Source organism: Scyliorhinus torazame, chromosome 6, assembly GCF_047496885.1.
Source record: "Scyliorhinus torazame isolate Kashiwa2021f chromosome 6, sScyTor2.1, whole genome shotgun sequence".
NCBI lineage: Eukaryota > Metazoa > Chordata > Chondrichthyes > Carcharhiniformes > Scyliorhinidae > Scyliorhinus > Scyliorhinus torazame.
The window spans coordinates 2,857,843-2,872,342 of record NC_092712.1 but is presented as its reverse complement, the minus strand read 5'-3'; the positions used below and the strand labels follow the sequence as shown (position 1 = coordinate 2,872,342).

The following is a 14,500-nucleotide window of genomic DNA, read 5'->3' as shown; positions in this document are numbered from 1 at the left end:
CGACGGGAACATCCGTTCCGAAGCTCGTCATTCACTCAGACAGGATCATCCGGTCCGAAGCTCGTCATTCACTCAGACAGGATCATCCGGTCCGAGGCTCGTCATTCACTCCGACAGGATCATCCGGTCCGAAGCTCGTCATTCACTCAGACAGGATCATCCGGTCCGAGGCTCGTCATTCACTCAGACAGGATCATCCGGTCCGAAGCTCGTCATTCACTCCGACAGGATCATCCGGTCCGAGGCTCGTCATTCACTCCGACAGGATCATCCGGTCCGAGGCTCGTCATTCACTCAGACAGGATCATCCGGTCCGAAGCTCGTCATTCACTCAGACAGGATCATCCAGTCCGAGGCTCGTCATTCACTCCGACCGGATAATCCGGTCCGAGGCTCGTCATTCACTCCGACAGGATCATCCGGTCCGAAGCTCGTCATTCACTCCGACAGTAACATCCGGTCCGAGGCTCGTCATTCACTCCGACCGGATCATCCGGTCCGAAGCTCGTCATTCACTCCGACGGGAACATCCGGTCCGAAGCTCGTCATTCACTCAGACAGGATCATCCGGTCCGAGGCTCGTCATTCACTCCGACAGGATCATCCGGTCCGAAGCTCGTCATTCACTCAGACAGGATCATCCGGTCCGAGGCTCGTCATTCACTCCGACGGGAACATCCGGTCCGAAGCTCGTCATTCACTCCGACGGGAACATCCGGTCCGAAGCTCGTCATTCACTCAGACAGGATCATCCGGTCCGAGGCTCGTCATTCACTCCGACGGGAACATCCGGTCCGAAGCTCGTCATTCACTCCGACCGGATCATCCGGTCCGAGGCTCGTCATTCACTCCGACAGGATCATCCGGTCCGAGGCTCGTCATTCACTCCGACAGGACCATCCGGTCCGAAGCTCGTCATTCACTCCGACAGGATCATCCGGTCCGAAGCTCGTCATTCACTCCGACAGGAACATTAGGTCCGAAGCTCGTCATTCACTCCGACAGGATCATCCGGTCCGAAGCTCGTCATTCACTCCGACAGGATCATCCGGTCCGAAGCTCGTCATTCACTCAGACAGGATCATCCGGTCCGAAGCTCGTCATTCACTCCGACCGGATAATCCGGTCCAAGGCTCGTCATTCACCTCCGCCAGGATCATCCGGTCCGAAGCTCGTCATTCACTCCAACGGGAACGCCCGGTCTGGCCCACGTCTACTGCGGCACAATTGCATAATGTTTTGCACTGTTGCTTAGCAGCTCCAGGGTCCCAGGTTCGACTCCCCGCTGGGTCACTCTGTTCGGAGCCTGCACGTTCTCCCCGTGTCTGCCCGGGTTTCATCCGGGTGCTCCGGTTTCCTCCCATAAGGCCCGAAAGACGTGCTATTTGGTGAAGTAGACATTCTGAATTCACCCTGTGTGTACCTAAACAGGCGTCAGAATGTGGGATTCGGGTTTCTCACAGTAACTTTATTGCAGTGTTGATGTAAGACTACTTGTGACACTAATAAAGATTATTATTAGTGGTTTGTGCCGCTCGCCCATCCAACCGCCAGGAAACCTGCTGCAGGGAGTCACCCCGCACACCCCACCCCGCCAGGGCACAGGCCGCCAGGGCACAGGCCGCCAGGGCACAGGCCGCCAGGGCACAGCCCGCCAGGGCACAGCCCGCCAGGGCACAGGCCGCCAGGGCACAGGCCGCCAGGGCACAGGCCGCCAGGGCACAGCCCGCCAGGGCACAGGGCGCCAGGGCACAGGGCGCCAGGGCACAGGCCGCCAGGGCACAGGCCGCCAGGGCACAGGCCGCCAGGGCACAGGCCGCCAGGGCACAGGCCGCCAGGGCACAGGCCGCCAGGGCACAGGGCGCCAGGGCACAGGGCGCCAGGGCACAGGGCGCCAGGGCACAGGGCACAGGCCGCCAGGGCACAGGGCGCCAGGGCACAGGGCACAGGCCGCCAGGGCACAGGCCGCCAGGGCACAGGGCGCCAGGGCACAGGGCACAGGCCGCCAGGGCACAGGCCGCCAGGGCACAGGCCGCCAGGGCACAGGCCGCCAGGGCACAGGCCGCCAGGGCACAGGGCGCCAGGGCACAGGGCGCCAGGGCACAGGGCGCCAGGGCACAGGGCGCCAGGGCACAGGGCACAGGCCGCCAGGGCACAGCCCGCCAGGGCGCCAGCCCGCCAGGGCGCCAGGCCACAGGGCGCCAGGGCACAGGGCGCCAGGGCACAGGCCGCCAGGGCACAGGGCGCCAGGGCACAGGGCGCCAGGGCACAGGCCGCCTGTACAGTTGTGCCATTTCTCATCAGATTGGTACGAACAGGGTGAAAGCAAACTACTGAAATCTCTTTTCCCATCCTTACCAAATGTAATCGGTAAGTTTTTGAATGGACGCCATGTGTGTTTTAAAACGGAGAATGTGTGAACAATAGAATAACGTGACATACAATTCCTGCTGTGCAGGAGGCCAATCGGCCCATCGAGTCTGCACCGTCATTCCGAAAGAACACCCTATCCAGGCCCATGTCCCCACCCGATCCCAGTAACCCCACCTAACCTTTTGGACACTAAGGGCAATTTATCATTGGCCAATCCACCTAACCTGCACATCTTTGGACTGTGGGAGGAAACCGGAGCACCCGGAGGAAACCCACGCGGACACGGGGAGGACGTGCAGACTCCAGTCAGGAGGGGTAGCACGATGGTGCAGTGGTTAGCACTGCTGCCTCACGGCACTGAGGTCCCAGGTTTGATCCTGGTCCCGGGTCACTGTCCGTGTGGAGTTTGCACATTCTCCCCATGTCTGCGTCGGTCTTGCCCCCCCAACCCAAAGGTGTGCAGGGTAGGTGGATTGGTCACGCTAAATTGTCCCTCAATTGGAAAAAAAAGAATTGTGTACTCTAAATTTTAAAAAAACTAGCAGTCACCTACAGTCGGACTCGAACCCGGGTCCCTGGCCCTGTGTGGCAGCAGTGCTAACCACTGTGCCTACAGCACACAGTCACAGACAGAGACATCTGGATAGCACAGTCAAAGAGCAGCGTGAACTTTGACAGCATTTATTTATAATTCACGTGCGCATCCTGTTCTGGAATACACGTGGCCTGATCTTCCTGAAGGGCAGCTTTAGGGAAGATCAGCAGCCAGATCAAATTTCAAGTGATTTTCAGGATTCTCTCCAGGAGAATAGATTTTTGCAGCTCACAATGTTAGTTGCTTGTATTCTCTTTAACAGGAAATCATGCGGCCCGATGTACTGGTGGATCTGAAAAGCAACGGGCAACACGGTAGCATAGTGGTTAACACTGTTGCTTCACATCTCCAGGGTCCCAGGTTCGATTCGCGGCTTGGGTGACTGTCTGTGCGGAGTCTGCACATCCTCCCCGTGTCTGCGTGGGTTTCTTCCGGGTGCTCCGGTTTCCTCCCACAGTCCAAAGATGTGCAGGTTAGGTGGATTGGCCATGATAAATTGCCCTTAGTGTCCAAAAACGTTGGGTGGGGTTACTGGGTTATGGTGATAGGGTGGAGGTGTTGACCTTGGGTAGGGTGCTCTTTCCAAGAGCCGGTGCAGACTCGATGGGCCAAATGGTCTCCTGCACTGTAAATTCTATGATTCTATGAGAGACCGTGAAATCTTACAAACAAAGAACAAAGAAATGTACAGCACAGGAACAGGCCCTTCGGCCCGCCAAGCCCGTGCCGACCATGCTGCCCGACTAAATTACAATATTCTACACTTCCTGGGTCCGTATCCCTCTATTCCCATCCTATTCATGCATTTGTCAAGATGCCCCTTAAATGTCACTATCGTCCCTGCTTCCACCACCTCCTCCGGTAGCGAGTTCCAGGCACCCACTACCCTCTGCGTAAAAAACTTGCCTCGTACATCTACTCTAAACCTTGCCCCTCTCACCTTAAACCTATGCCCCCTAGTAATTGACCCCTCTACCCTGGGGAAAAGCCTCTGACTATCCACTCTGTCTATGCCCCTCATACTTTTGTAGACCTCTATCAGGTCTCCCCTCAACCTCCGTCGTTCCAGTGAGAACAAACCGAGTTTACTCAACCGCTCCTCATAGCTAATGCCCTCCATACCAGGCAACATTCTGGTAAATCTCTTCTGCACCCTCTCTAAAGCCTCCACATCCTTCTGGTAGTGTGGCGACCAGAATTGAAGGCTCCAGTTGTGATGGCACAGGTGTTAATGGCCTTTGGGGCTGCTGAGGGGCGCTGCGTTTGGTGCATCGTGTGGAAAGCGGGAGATTGATAAGTCAGTGAGTTGCAGAGGGATGGGCTCCATTCTTTTTCCACCTTTTCTCAGCCTCCAGTAGCTGGTTCTTAAGCTTTGTACAGCGGAAGAAGCTGACTGGTAAAGGATAGTCACTCTCGCCTCACCTCTGGCATTCAGTCCATGTTTCAATCACGTTTCCAGTCATTCACCCTATTCACAGTGGCCACTGTGCCTTTTATTCAAAGTGCTACAATTATGCTGACTGGTGTGTTGTGTGGCATTGCATCGAATTTACATGTACATCACATCAACAGCTTTATCCTCATCAACCCTGTCTGTGACCGCTTCAAAACACTCCAGCAAGTTAGTCAAATATAATTTTCCCTTAAGAACTCCAGCCTGGCTTTCCTTAATGAACTTGCATTTTCCGATGTGACTATTATTTTGTCCCGAATTATACCTTCTAGAAATTTCCGCACCAGGAAAGGTAAACGAAGTGGTCTGTCGTTGCTGGGTTTATCTTTCCAGCTGTTTGTGAGCGATGGTGAAGCAAACCCTCTGCTACCATCCCGCAGTCAAAAGGCTGCAAATTTCTCACCAGTGCTCTGTAATTGCCACAGGAACTCGCTCAGCATCCTTGGATGCAGGCCCACATAAAATACCATCTCCATACAACGTTAACACTGGTATTGGATAGGGTTGCTGTATTTTATGTGGACATGCATTCAAGGATACTGAGCGAAGTCTGCAGTTTTGGTCTCCTTCTCTGAGGAAGGATGTTCTTGCTCTCGAGGGAGAGCAGCGAAGGTTTACCAGACTGATTCCAGGGATGGCGGGACTGTCATATGAGGAGAGATTGACTCGGTTGGGATTGTTCTCGCTGGAGTTCAGAAGAATGAGGGGGATCTCATAGAGACGTATAAACTTCTAACAGGTCTGGACAGGGTAGATGCAGGGAAGATGTTCCCAATGATGGGTGTGTCCAGAACCAGGGGTCAGTTTGAGGATACGGGGTAAACCATTTCGGACAGAGATGAGGAGACATTTCTTCACCCAGAGAGTGGTGAGCCTGTGGCATTCATTACCACAGGAAGTGGTTGAAATATTGTATGTTTTCAAGATGATATCGCACTTGGGGGAAAGCAGGATTATGCTATTGAGTTGGATGATGAACCACAATCATAATGAATGACGGAGCAAGCTCGAAGGGTCAAAATGCCCTCCTCCTGCTCCTATTGACTATGTTTACCAGGTCCTGGGATGCTTCTGCCTTGCTAAAGACAGATGCGGTGGCACGGTTGCTTCACAGAGCCAGGGTCCCAGGTTCGATTCCGGCTTGGGTCACTGTCTGTGCGGAGTCTGCACATCCTCCCCGTGTGTGCGTGGGTTTCCTCCGGGTGCTCCGGTTTCCTCCCACTGTCCAAAGTTGTGCAGGTTAGGTGGATTGGTCATGATGACTTGCCCCTTAGTTTCCAAAAAGGTTAGGTAGGGTTACTGGGTTACGGGCATCGGGTGGAGGTGTCGGCTTAAGTAGGGTGCTCTTTCGAAGGGTCGGTACAGACTCGATGGGCCGAATGGCCTCCTTCTGCAATGTAAATTCTATGATTTATGATTAGGTGTACAGTATTCATTTAACTTCTCAGCGATGCCCCCTGCCTCCTTGCGTAAACCCCATTTTGGCCCAAATCATTCCTCCTCCTCCTCCTTTCCCACCTTTTTACGGTTTATGTAGCTGTGGAAAAGTCTGGAAGCCCTTTTATGTTTGTTGCCAGTTTCTTTTCATGTTTTATAAGGGTCCTTCCTGTTTACTCACTGTTTATTCACTTATTTACCCTTGCTTTTATTATTGCTGTTATTATTTTGATCCAAGGAAGATTATTGGACGAGTCTTTTTAAAACAAGAAGCCTGAATCTTTCATTCAAACGGAGAATCTGGGATTCTGTGCTGGTTTACACTGGAAGCTGCAGAGTGGCCAGCATCAGTGACAGAGAGATGGGGTGGGACTCAGTTTGATTCATTGGCTGCTGACCAATGAATTGGCCCGAAAGGCTGAGCTCTGCCCGGTAACAGGTGGCGATTGGATCTGATCCATTGGAATGCCCTTCAGAGTCCACAGTTTGGGTTCAGCCTTGGGTTCAGCTCCCCTCTCCCCTCTGTCTTTCTCCAGAAAGGCTGTGTTTCTGAACTGGTAGAGAGCCTGGATCAATCTACATACAGGAGAACCATTGCAGGCTTTGCAAACAAAGAACAACAAAGAACAAAGAAATGTACAGCACAGGAACAGGCCCTTCGATCCTCCAAGCCCGTGCCGACCATGCTGCCCGACTAAACTACAATCTTCTACACTTCCTGGGTCCGTATCCCTCTATTCCCATCCTATTCATGTATTTGTCAAGATGCCCCTTAAATGTCACTATCGTCCCTGCTTCCACCACCTCCTCCGTTAGCGAGTTCCAGGCACCCACTACCCTCTGCGTAAAAAACTTGCCTCGTACATCTACTCTAAACCTTGCCCCTCTCACCTTAAACCTATGCCCCCTAGTAAATGACCCCTCTACCCCGGGGAAAAGCCTCTGACTATCCACTCTGTCTATGCCCCTCATAATTTTGTAGACCTCTATCAGGTCGCCCCTCAACCTCCTTCGTTCCAGTGAGAACAAACCGAGTTTATTCAATCGCTCCTCATAGCTTATGCCCTCCATACCAGGCAACATTCTGGTAAATCTCTTCTGCACCCTCTCTAAAGCCTCCACATCCTTCTGGTAGTGTGGCGACCAGAATTGAACACTATACTCCAAGTGTGGCCTAACTAAGGTTCTACATGACTTGCCAATTCTTATACTCAATGCCCCGGCCAATGAAGGCAAGCATGCCGTATGCCTTCTTATCTACCTTCTCCACCTGTGTTGCCCCTTTCAATGACCTGTGGACCTGTACTCCTAGATCTCTTTGACTTTCAATACTCTTGAGGGTTCTACCATTCACTGTATATTCCCTACCTGCATTAGACCTTCCAAAATGCATTACCTCACATTTGTCCGGATTAAACTCCAACAAATGTGCGAAACTTAAATCAGGGTAATTTGAAAGAAATGTGGGTAGAGTGGGCTGGGAAAGGAGTTTAACACAAAAGACGGTTGATCAGCAATAGCAGATGTTTCTGAAAATGCTTCATGACTCAAAATAAAGACGAAAAGGATTCTAGGAAGGGGATAAATCAACGACAATTAACCAAGGAAGTTAAGGGTAGTATTAAACGGAAACAAAAACATGGAACGTGGCAAAGTTTGTGGTAAGGCAAAGGATTGGGAAAGCTTATTAAAACCAACAAAAAATGACCAAAAAGTAAAGACCAAGAGGAAAAGGATAAACTAAGATTAACTAGCAAGTGATATAAAAACCAGCAGTAAGAGCTTCTTTAAATATATGAAAAGGAAGAGAGAGTGGCTACAAGAGTAGGTCAAAGGCTCTGAATCCTACAGAGAGTAGCTCACCTCCTGACCCCCCAAAGCCTGTCCACCATCTACAAGGCACAAGTCAGGAGTGTGATGGAATACTCCCCACTTGCCTGGATGAGCGCGGCTCCAACAACACTCAAGAAGCTCAACACCATCCAGGACAAAGCAGCCCCGCTTGATTGCTCCCCCTTCCACAAACATTCAAATCCTCCACCACCGACGCACAGTGACAGCCGTGTGTACCATCTACAAGAGGCACTGCAGTAACTCACCAAGGTTCCTTAGGCAGCACCTTCCAAACCCACGCCCATACCATCTAGAAGGACAAGAGCAGCAGATACCTGGGAACTCCACCACCTGGAGGCTCCCCTCCAAGTCACTCACCACCCTGACTTGGAAATATATCGCCGTTCCTTCACTGTCGCTGGGACAACATCCTGGAACTCCCTCGCTAACAGCATAGTGGGTGGACCTACACCACTGCAGCGGTTCAAAAAGATTCTCTCTGATGGTAGTGAATCTGTGGAATTCTTTACCGCAGAGAGATGTAGAGGCTGGGTCGTTAAGTATGTTCAAGGCTGAGATAGACATCTTCTAATCAGTAAGGAAATCGAAGGTTATGGGGATAAGGCGGGAAAGTGGAGTTGAGGATTATATTAGATCAGTCATGCTTTCAATGAATGGATCTGCGGACTCGATGGGCCAAATGGCCTACTTCAGCTCCTACATCTTATGGCCTGAATACAGAGAGAGATGCTGAGATATTTCAGCAAACTGATTATTTACCAGCACTTCCAGTTCATTGCTGCCGAGATCCAACTCCTCCAGTTTCACCAGGAAAGACAGGGACCTGCAGGAAAAACACAACATGGGTAAATAATCCAGACCATCAGATAGGGAACCTGTAGCCCCAGCCGGACCCTCAGACAGAAACACCAGACAGGGCCCCCAGACAGGGCCACCAGACAGGGCCCCCAGACAGGGCCCCCAGACAGGGCCCCCAGACAGGGCCCCCAGACAGGGCCCCCAGACAGGGCCCCCAGACAGGGCCCCCAGACAGGGCCCCCAGACAGGGGCCCCAGACAGGGGCCCCAGACAGGGGCCCCAGACAGGGGCCCGTCCAGGAGCCAAGAGCCACAGACGGGACCCGTCGAGCAGCCGGGACACCCAGACGAGACGCCTAGACAGAACCCGTCGGGCAGCCGGGACACCCAGACGGAACGCCTACACAGGACCCTTCGGGCAGCAGCAACTTTCGTTGTGCAGGTCAATGCAGAAGCCAACGGCTGCACAGAAAGATCCAACAAACGGTACTGAGGTAAAAGCTGAGTGAATCTGTGTTGGTTCAGAGCTCAATGTCCAGGCATACTGCAGGCAGATCAATGTCCCAGCATAATGCAGGGTGATCAATGTCCCAGCATGCTGCAGGCAGATCAATGTCCCAGCATACTGCAGGCAGATCAATGTCCCAGCATAATGCATGGGGGATCAATGTCCCAGCATAATGCATGGGGGATCAATGTCCCAGCATAATGCATGGGGGATCAATGTCCCAGCATACTGCAGGCAGATCAATGTCCCAGCATAATGCATGGGGGATCAATGTCCCAGCATAATGCATGGGGGATCAATGTCCCAGCATACTGCAGGCAGATCAATGTCCCAGCATAATGCATGGGGGATCAATGTCCCAGCATAATGCATGGGGGATCAATGTCCCAGCATACTGCAGGCGGATCAATGTCCCAGCATAATGCATGGGGGATCAATGTCCCAGCATAATGCATGGGGGATCAATGTCCCAGCATACTGCAGGCAGATCAATGTCCCAGCATACTGCAGGGGGATCAATGTCCCAGCATACTGCAGGCAGATCAATGTCCCAGCATACTGCAGGCAGATCAGTTTCCCAGCATACTGCAGGCAGATCAATGTCCCAGCATACTGCAGGCAGATCAATGTCCCAGCATACTGCTTGCAGATCAGTGTCCCAGCATACTGCAGGCAGATCAATGTCCCAGCATAATGCATGGGGGGTCAATGTTCCAGCATACTGCAGGCAGATCAGTTTCCCAGCATACTGCAGGCAGATCAATGTCCCAGCATAATGCATGGGGGGTCAATGTCCCAGCATACTGCATGGGGGATCAATGTCCCAGCATACTGCAGGGGGATCAATGTCCCAGCATACTGCAGGCAGATCAATGTCCCAGCATACTGCAGGCAGATCAGTTTCCCAGCATACTGCAGGCAGATCAATGTCCCAGCATACTGCAGGCAGATCAGTTTCCCAGCATACTGCAGGCAGATCAATGTCCCAGCATAATGCATGGGGGGTCAATGTCCCAGCATACTGCAGGGAGATCAATGACCCAGCATACTGCAGGCAGATCAATGTCCCAGCATACTGCAGGCAGATCAATGTCCCAGCATAATGCATGGGGGATCAATGTCCCAGCATAATGCATGGGGGATCAATGTCCCAGCATACTGCAGGCAGATCAAAGTCCCAGCATACTGCAGGCAGATCAATGTCCCAGCATACTGCAGGCAGATCAGTTTCCCAGCATACTGCAGGCAGATCAGTGTCCCAGCATACTGCAGGCAGATCAATGTCCCAGCATACTGCAGGCAGATCAGTTTCCCAGCATACTGCAGGCAGATCAATGTCCCAGCATAATGCATGGGGGATCAATGTCCCAGCATAATGCATGCGGGATCAATGTCCCAGCATACTGCAGGCAGATCAATGTCCCAGAATACTGCAGGCAGATCAATGTCCCAGCATACTGAAGGGAGATCAATGTCCCAGCATACTGCAGGCAGATCAATGTCCCAGCATAATGCATGGGGGATCAATGTCCCAGCATAATGCATGGGGGATCAATGGCCCAGCATACTGCAGGGAGATCAATGACCCAGCATACTGCAGGCAGATCAATGTCCCAGCATACTGCAGGCAGATCAGTTTCCCAGCATACTGCAGGCAGATCAGTGTCCCAGCATACTGCAGGCAGATCAATGTCCCAGCATACTGCAGGCAGATCAGTGTCCCAGCATACTGCAGGGAGATCAATGTCCCAGCATACTGCAGGGAGATCAATGACCCAGCACACTGCAGGCAGATCAATGTCCCAGCATACTGCAGGCAGATCAATATCCCAGCATACTGCAGGCAGATCAGTGTCCCAGCATACTGCACGCAGATCAATGTCCCAGCATACTGCAGGCAGATCAATGTCCCAGCATAATGCATGGGGGTTCAATGTCCCAGCATAATGCATGGGGGATCAATGTCCCAGCATAATGCATGGGGGATCAATGTCCCAGCATACTGCAGGGGGATCAATGTCCCAGTATACTGCAGGCAGATCAGTTTCCCAGCATACTGCAGGCAGATCAATGTCCCAGCATACTGCAGGCAGATCAATGTCCCAGCATACTGCAGGCAGATCAGTTTCCCAGCATACTGCAGGCAGATCAATGTCCCAGCATAATGCATGGGGGGTCAATGTCCCAGCATACTGCAGGGAGATCAATGACCCAGCATACTGCAGGCAGATCAATGTCCCAGCATACTGCAGGCAGATCAATGTCCCAGCATAATGCATGGGGGATCAATGTCCCAGCATAATGCATGGGGGATCAATGTCCCAGCATACTGCAGGCAGATCAATGTCCCAGCATAATGCATGGGGGATCAATGTCCCAGCATAATGCATGGGGGATCAATGTCCCAGCATACTGCAGGCAGATCAATGTCCCAGCATAATGCATGAGGGATCAATGTCCCAGCATAATGCATGGGGGATCAATGTCCCAGCATACTGCAGGCAGATCAATGTCCCAGCATACTGCAGGCAGATCAGTTTCCCAGCATACTGCAGGCAGATCAATGTCCCAGCATACTGCAGGCAGATCAATGTCCCAGCATACTGAAGGGAGATCAATGTCCCAGCATACTGCAGGCAGATCAATGTCCCAGCATAACGCATGGGGGATCAATGTCCCAGCATAATGCATGGGGGATCAATGGCCCAGCATACTGCAGGGAGATCAATGACCCAGCATACTGCAGGCAGATCAATGTCCCAGCATACTGCAGGCAGATCAGTTTCCAGGCATACTGCAGGCAGATCAGTGTCCCAGCATACTGCAGGCAGATCAATGTCCCAGCATACTGCAGGCAGATCAGTGTCCCAGCATACTGCAGGGAGATCAATGTCCCAGCATACTGCAGGGAGATCAATGACCCAGCACACTGCAGGCAGATCAATGTCCCAGCATACTGCAGAGTGATCAATGTCCCAGCATACTGCAGGCAGATCAATGTCCCAGCATAATGCATGGGGGATCAATGTCCCAGCATAATGCATGGGGGATCAATGTCCCAGCACACTGCAGAGTGATCAGAGTCCCAGCATACTGCAGCGGGATCAATGTCTCAGCATACTGCAGGCAGATCAATGTCCCAGCATACTGCAGGCAGATCACTGTTCCAGCATACTGCAGAGAGATCAATGTCCCAGCATACTGCAGGGTGTTCAGTTTCCCAGCATCCTGCAGGCAGATCAGTGTCCCAGCATACTGCAGGCAGATCAGTGTCCCAGCATACTGCAGGGAGATCAATGTCCCAGCATACTGCAGAGTGATCAGTGTCCCAGCATACTGCAGGGAGATCAATGTCCCAGCATACTGCAGGCAGATCAGTTTCCCAGCATACTGCAGGCAGATCAATGTCCCAGCATAATGCATGGGGGGTCAATGTCCCAGCATACTGCAGGGAGATCAATGACCCAGCATACTGCAGGCAGATCAATGTCCCAGCATAATGCATGGGGGATCAATGTCCCAGCATAATGCATGGGGGATCAATGTCCCAGCATACTGCAGGCAGATCAATGTCCCAGCATACTGCAGGCAGATCAGTGTCCCAGCATACTGCAGGCAGATCAGTGTCCCAGCATACTGCAGGCAGATCAATGTCCCAGCATACTGCAGGCAGATCAGTTTCCCAGCATACTGCAGGCAGATCAATGTCCCAGCATAATGCATGGGGGATCAATGTCCCAGCATAATGCATGGGGGATCAATGTCCCAGCATACTGCAGGCAGATCAATATCCCAGCATACTGCAGGCAGATCAATGTCCCAGCATACTGAAGGGAGATCAATGTCCCAGCATACTGCAGGCAGATCAATGTCCCAGCATAATGCATGGGGGATCAATGTCCCAGCATAATGCATGGGGGATCAATGGCCCAGCATACTGCAGGGAGATCAATGACCCAGCATACTGCAGGCAGATCAATGTCCCAGCATACTGCAGGCAGATCAGTTTCCCAGCATACTGCAGGCAGATCAGTGTCCCAGCATACTGCAGGCAGATCAATGTCCCAGCATACTGCAGGCAGATCAATGTCCCAGCATACTGCAGGCAGATCAGTGTCCCAGCATACTGCACGCAGATCAATGTCCCAGCATACTGCAGGCAGATCAATGTCCCAGCATAATGCATGGGGGATCAATGTCCCAGCATAATGCATGGGGGATCAATGTCCCAGCATACTGCAGGGGGATCAATGTCCCAGCATACTGCAGGCAGATCAATGTCCCAGCATACTGCAGGCAGATCAGTTTCCCAGCATACTGCAGGCAGATCAATGTCCCAGCATACTGCAGGCAGATCAATGTCCCAGCATACTGCAGGCAGATCAGTTTCCCAGCATACTGCAGGCAGATCAATGTCCCAGCATAATGCATGGGGGGTCAATGTCCCAGCATACTGCAGGGAGATCAATGACCCAGCATACTGCAGGCAGATCAATGTCCCAGCATACTGCAGGCAGATCAATGTCCCAGCATAATGCATGGGGGATCAATGTCCCAGCATAATGCATGGGGGATCAATGTCCCAGCATACTGCAGGCAGATCAATGTCCCAGCATAATGCATGGGGGATCAATGTCCCAGCATAATGCATGGGGGATCAATGTCCCAGCATACTGCAGGCAGATCAATGTCCCAGCATAATGCATGAGGGATCAATGTCCCAGCATAATGCATGGGGGATCAATGTCCCAGCATACTGCAGGCAGATCAATGTCCCAGCATACTGCAGGCAGATCAGTTTCCCAGCATACTGCAGGCAGATCACTGTTCCAGCATACTGCAGAGAGATCAATGTCCCAGCATACTGCAGGGTGTTCAGTTTCCCAGCATCCTGCAGGCAGATCAGTGTCCCAGCATACTGCAGGCAGATCAGTGTCCCAGCATACTGCAGGGAGATCAATGTCCCAGCATACTGCAGAGTGATCAGTGTCCCAGCATACTGCAGGGAGATCAATGTCCCAGCATACTGCAGGCAGATCAGTTTCCCAGCATACTGCAGGCAGATCAATGTCCCAGCATAATGCATGGGGGGTCAATGTCCCAGCATACTGCAGGGAGATCAATGACCCAGCATACTGCAGGCAGATCAATGTCCCAGCATAATGCATGGGGGATCAATGTCCCAGCATAATGCATGGGGGATCAATGTCCCAGCATACTGCAGGCAGATCAATGTCCCAGCATACTGCAGGCAGATCAGTTTCCCAGCATACTGCAGGCAGATCAGTGTCCCAGCATACTGCAGGCAGATCAATGTCCCAGCATACTGCAGGCAGATCAGTTTCCCAGCATACTGCAGGCAGATCAATGTCCCAGCATAATGCATGGGGGATCAATGTCCCAGCATAATGCATGGGGGATCAATGTCCCAGCATACTGCAGGCAGATCAATATCCCAGCATACTGCAGGCAGATCAATGTCC

General features: G+C 52.3%; 1 protein-coding gene across 1 annotated transcript in view; it reads right to left on the bottom strand.

The window, feature by feature from the left end:
• The window catches only part of LOC140425664 (uncharacterized), a 456,044-nt gene that overhangs the window by 295,189 nt on the left and 146,355 nt on the right, over positions 1-14,500 (bottom strand). The window contains exon 7 of the mRNA XM_072510159.1: positions 8,472-8,535. Within this exon, the coding sequence (XP_072366260.1) occupies positions 8,472-8,535 (64 nt within the window). The remainder of the gene's footprint in view (positions 1-8,471; positions 8,536-14,500) is intronic.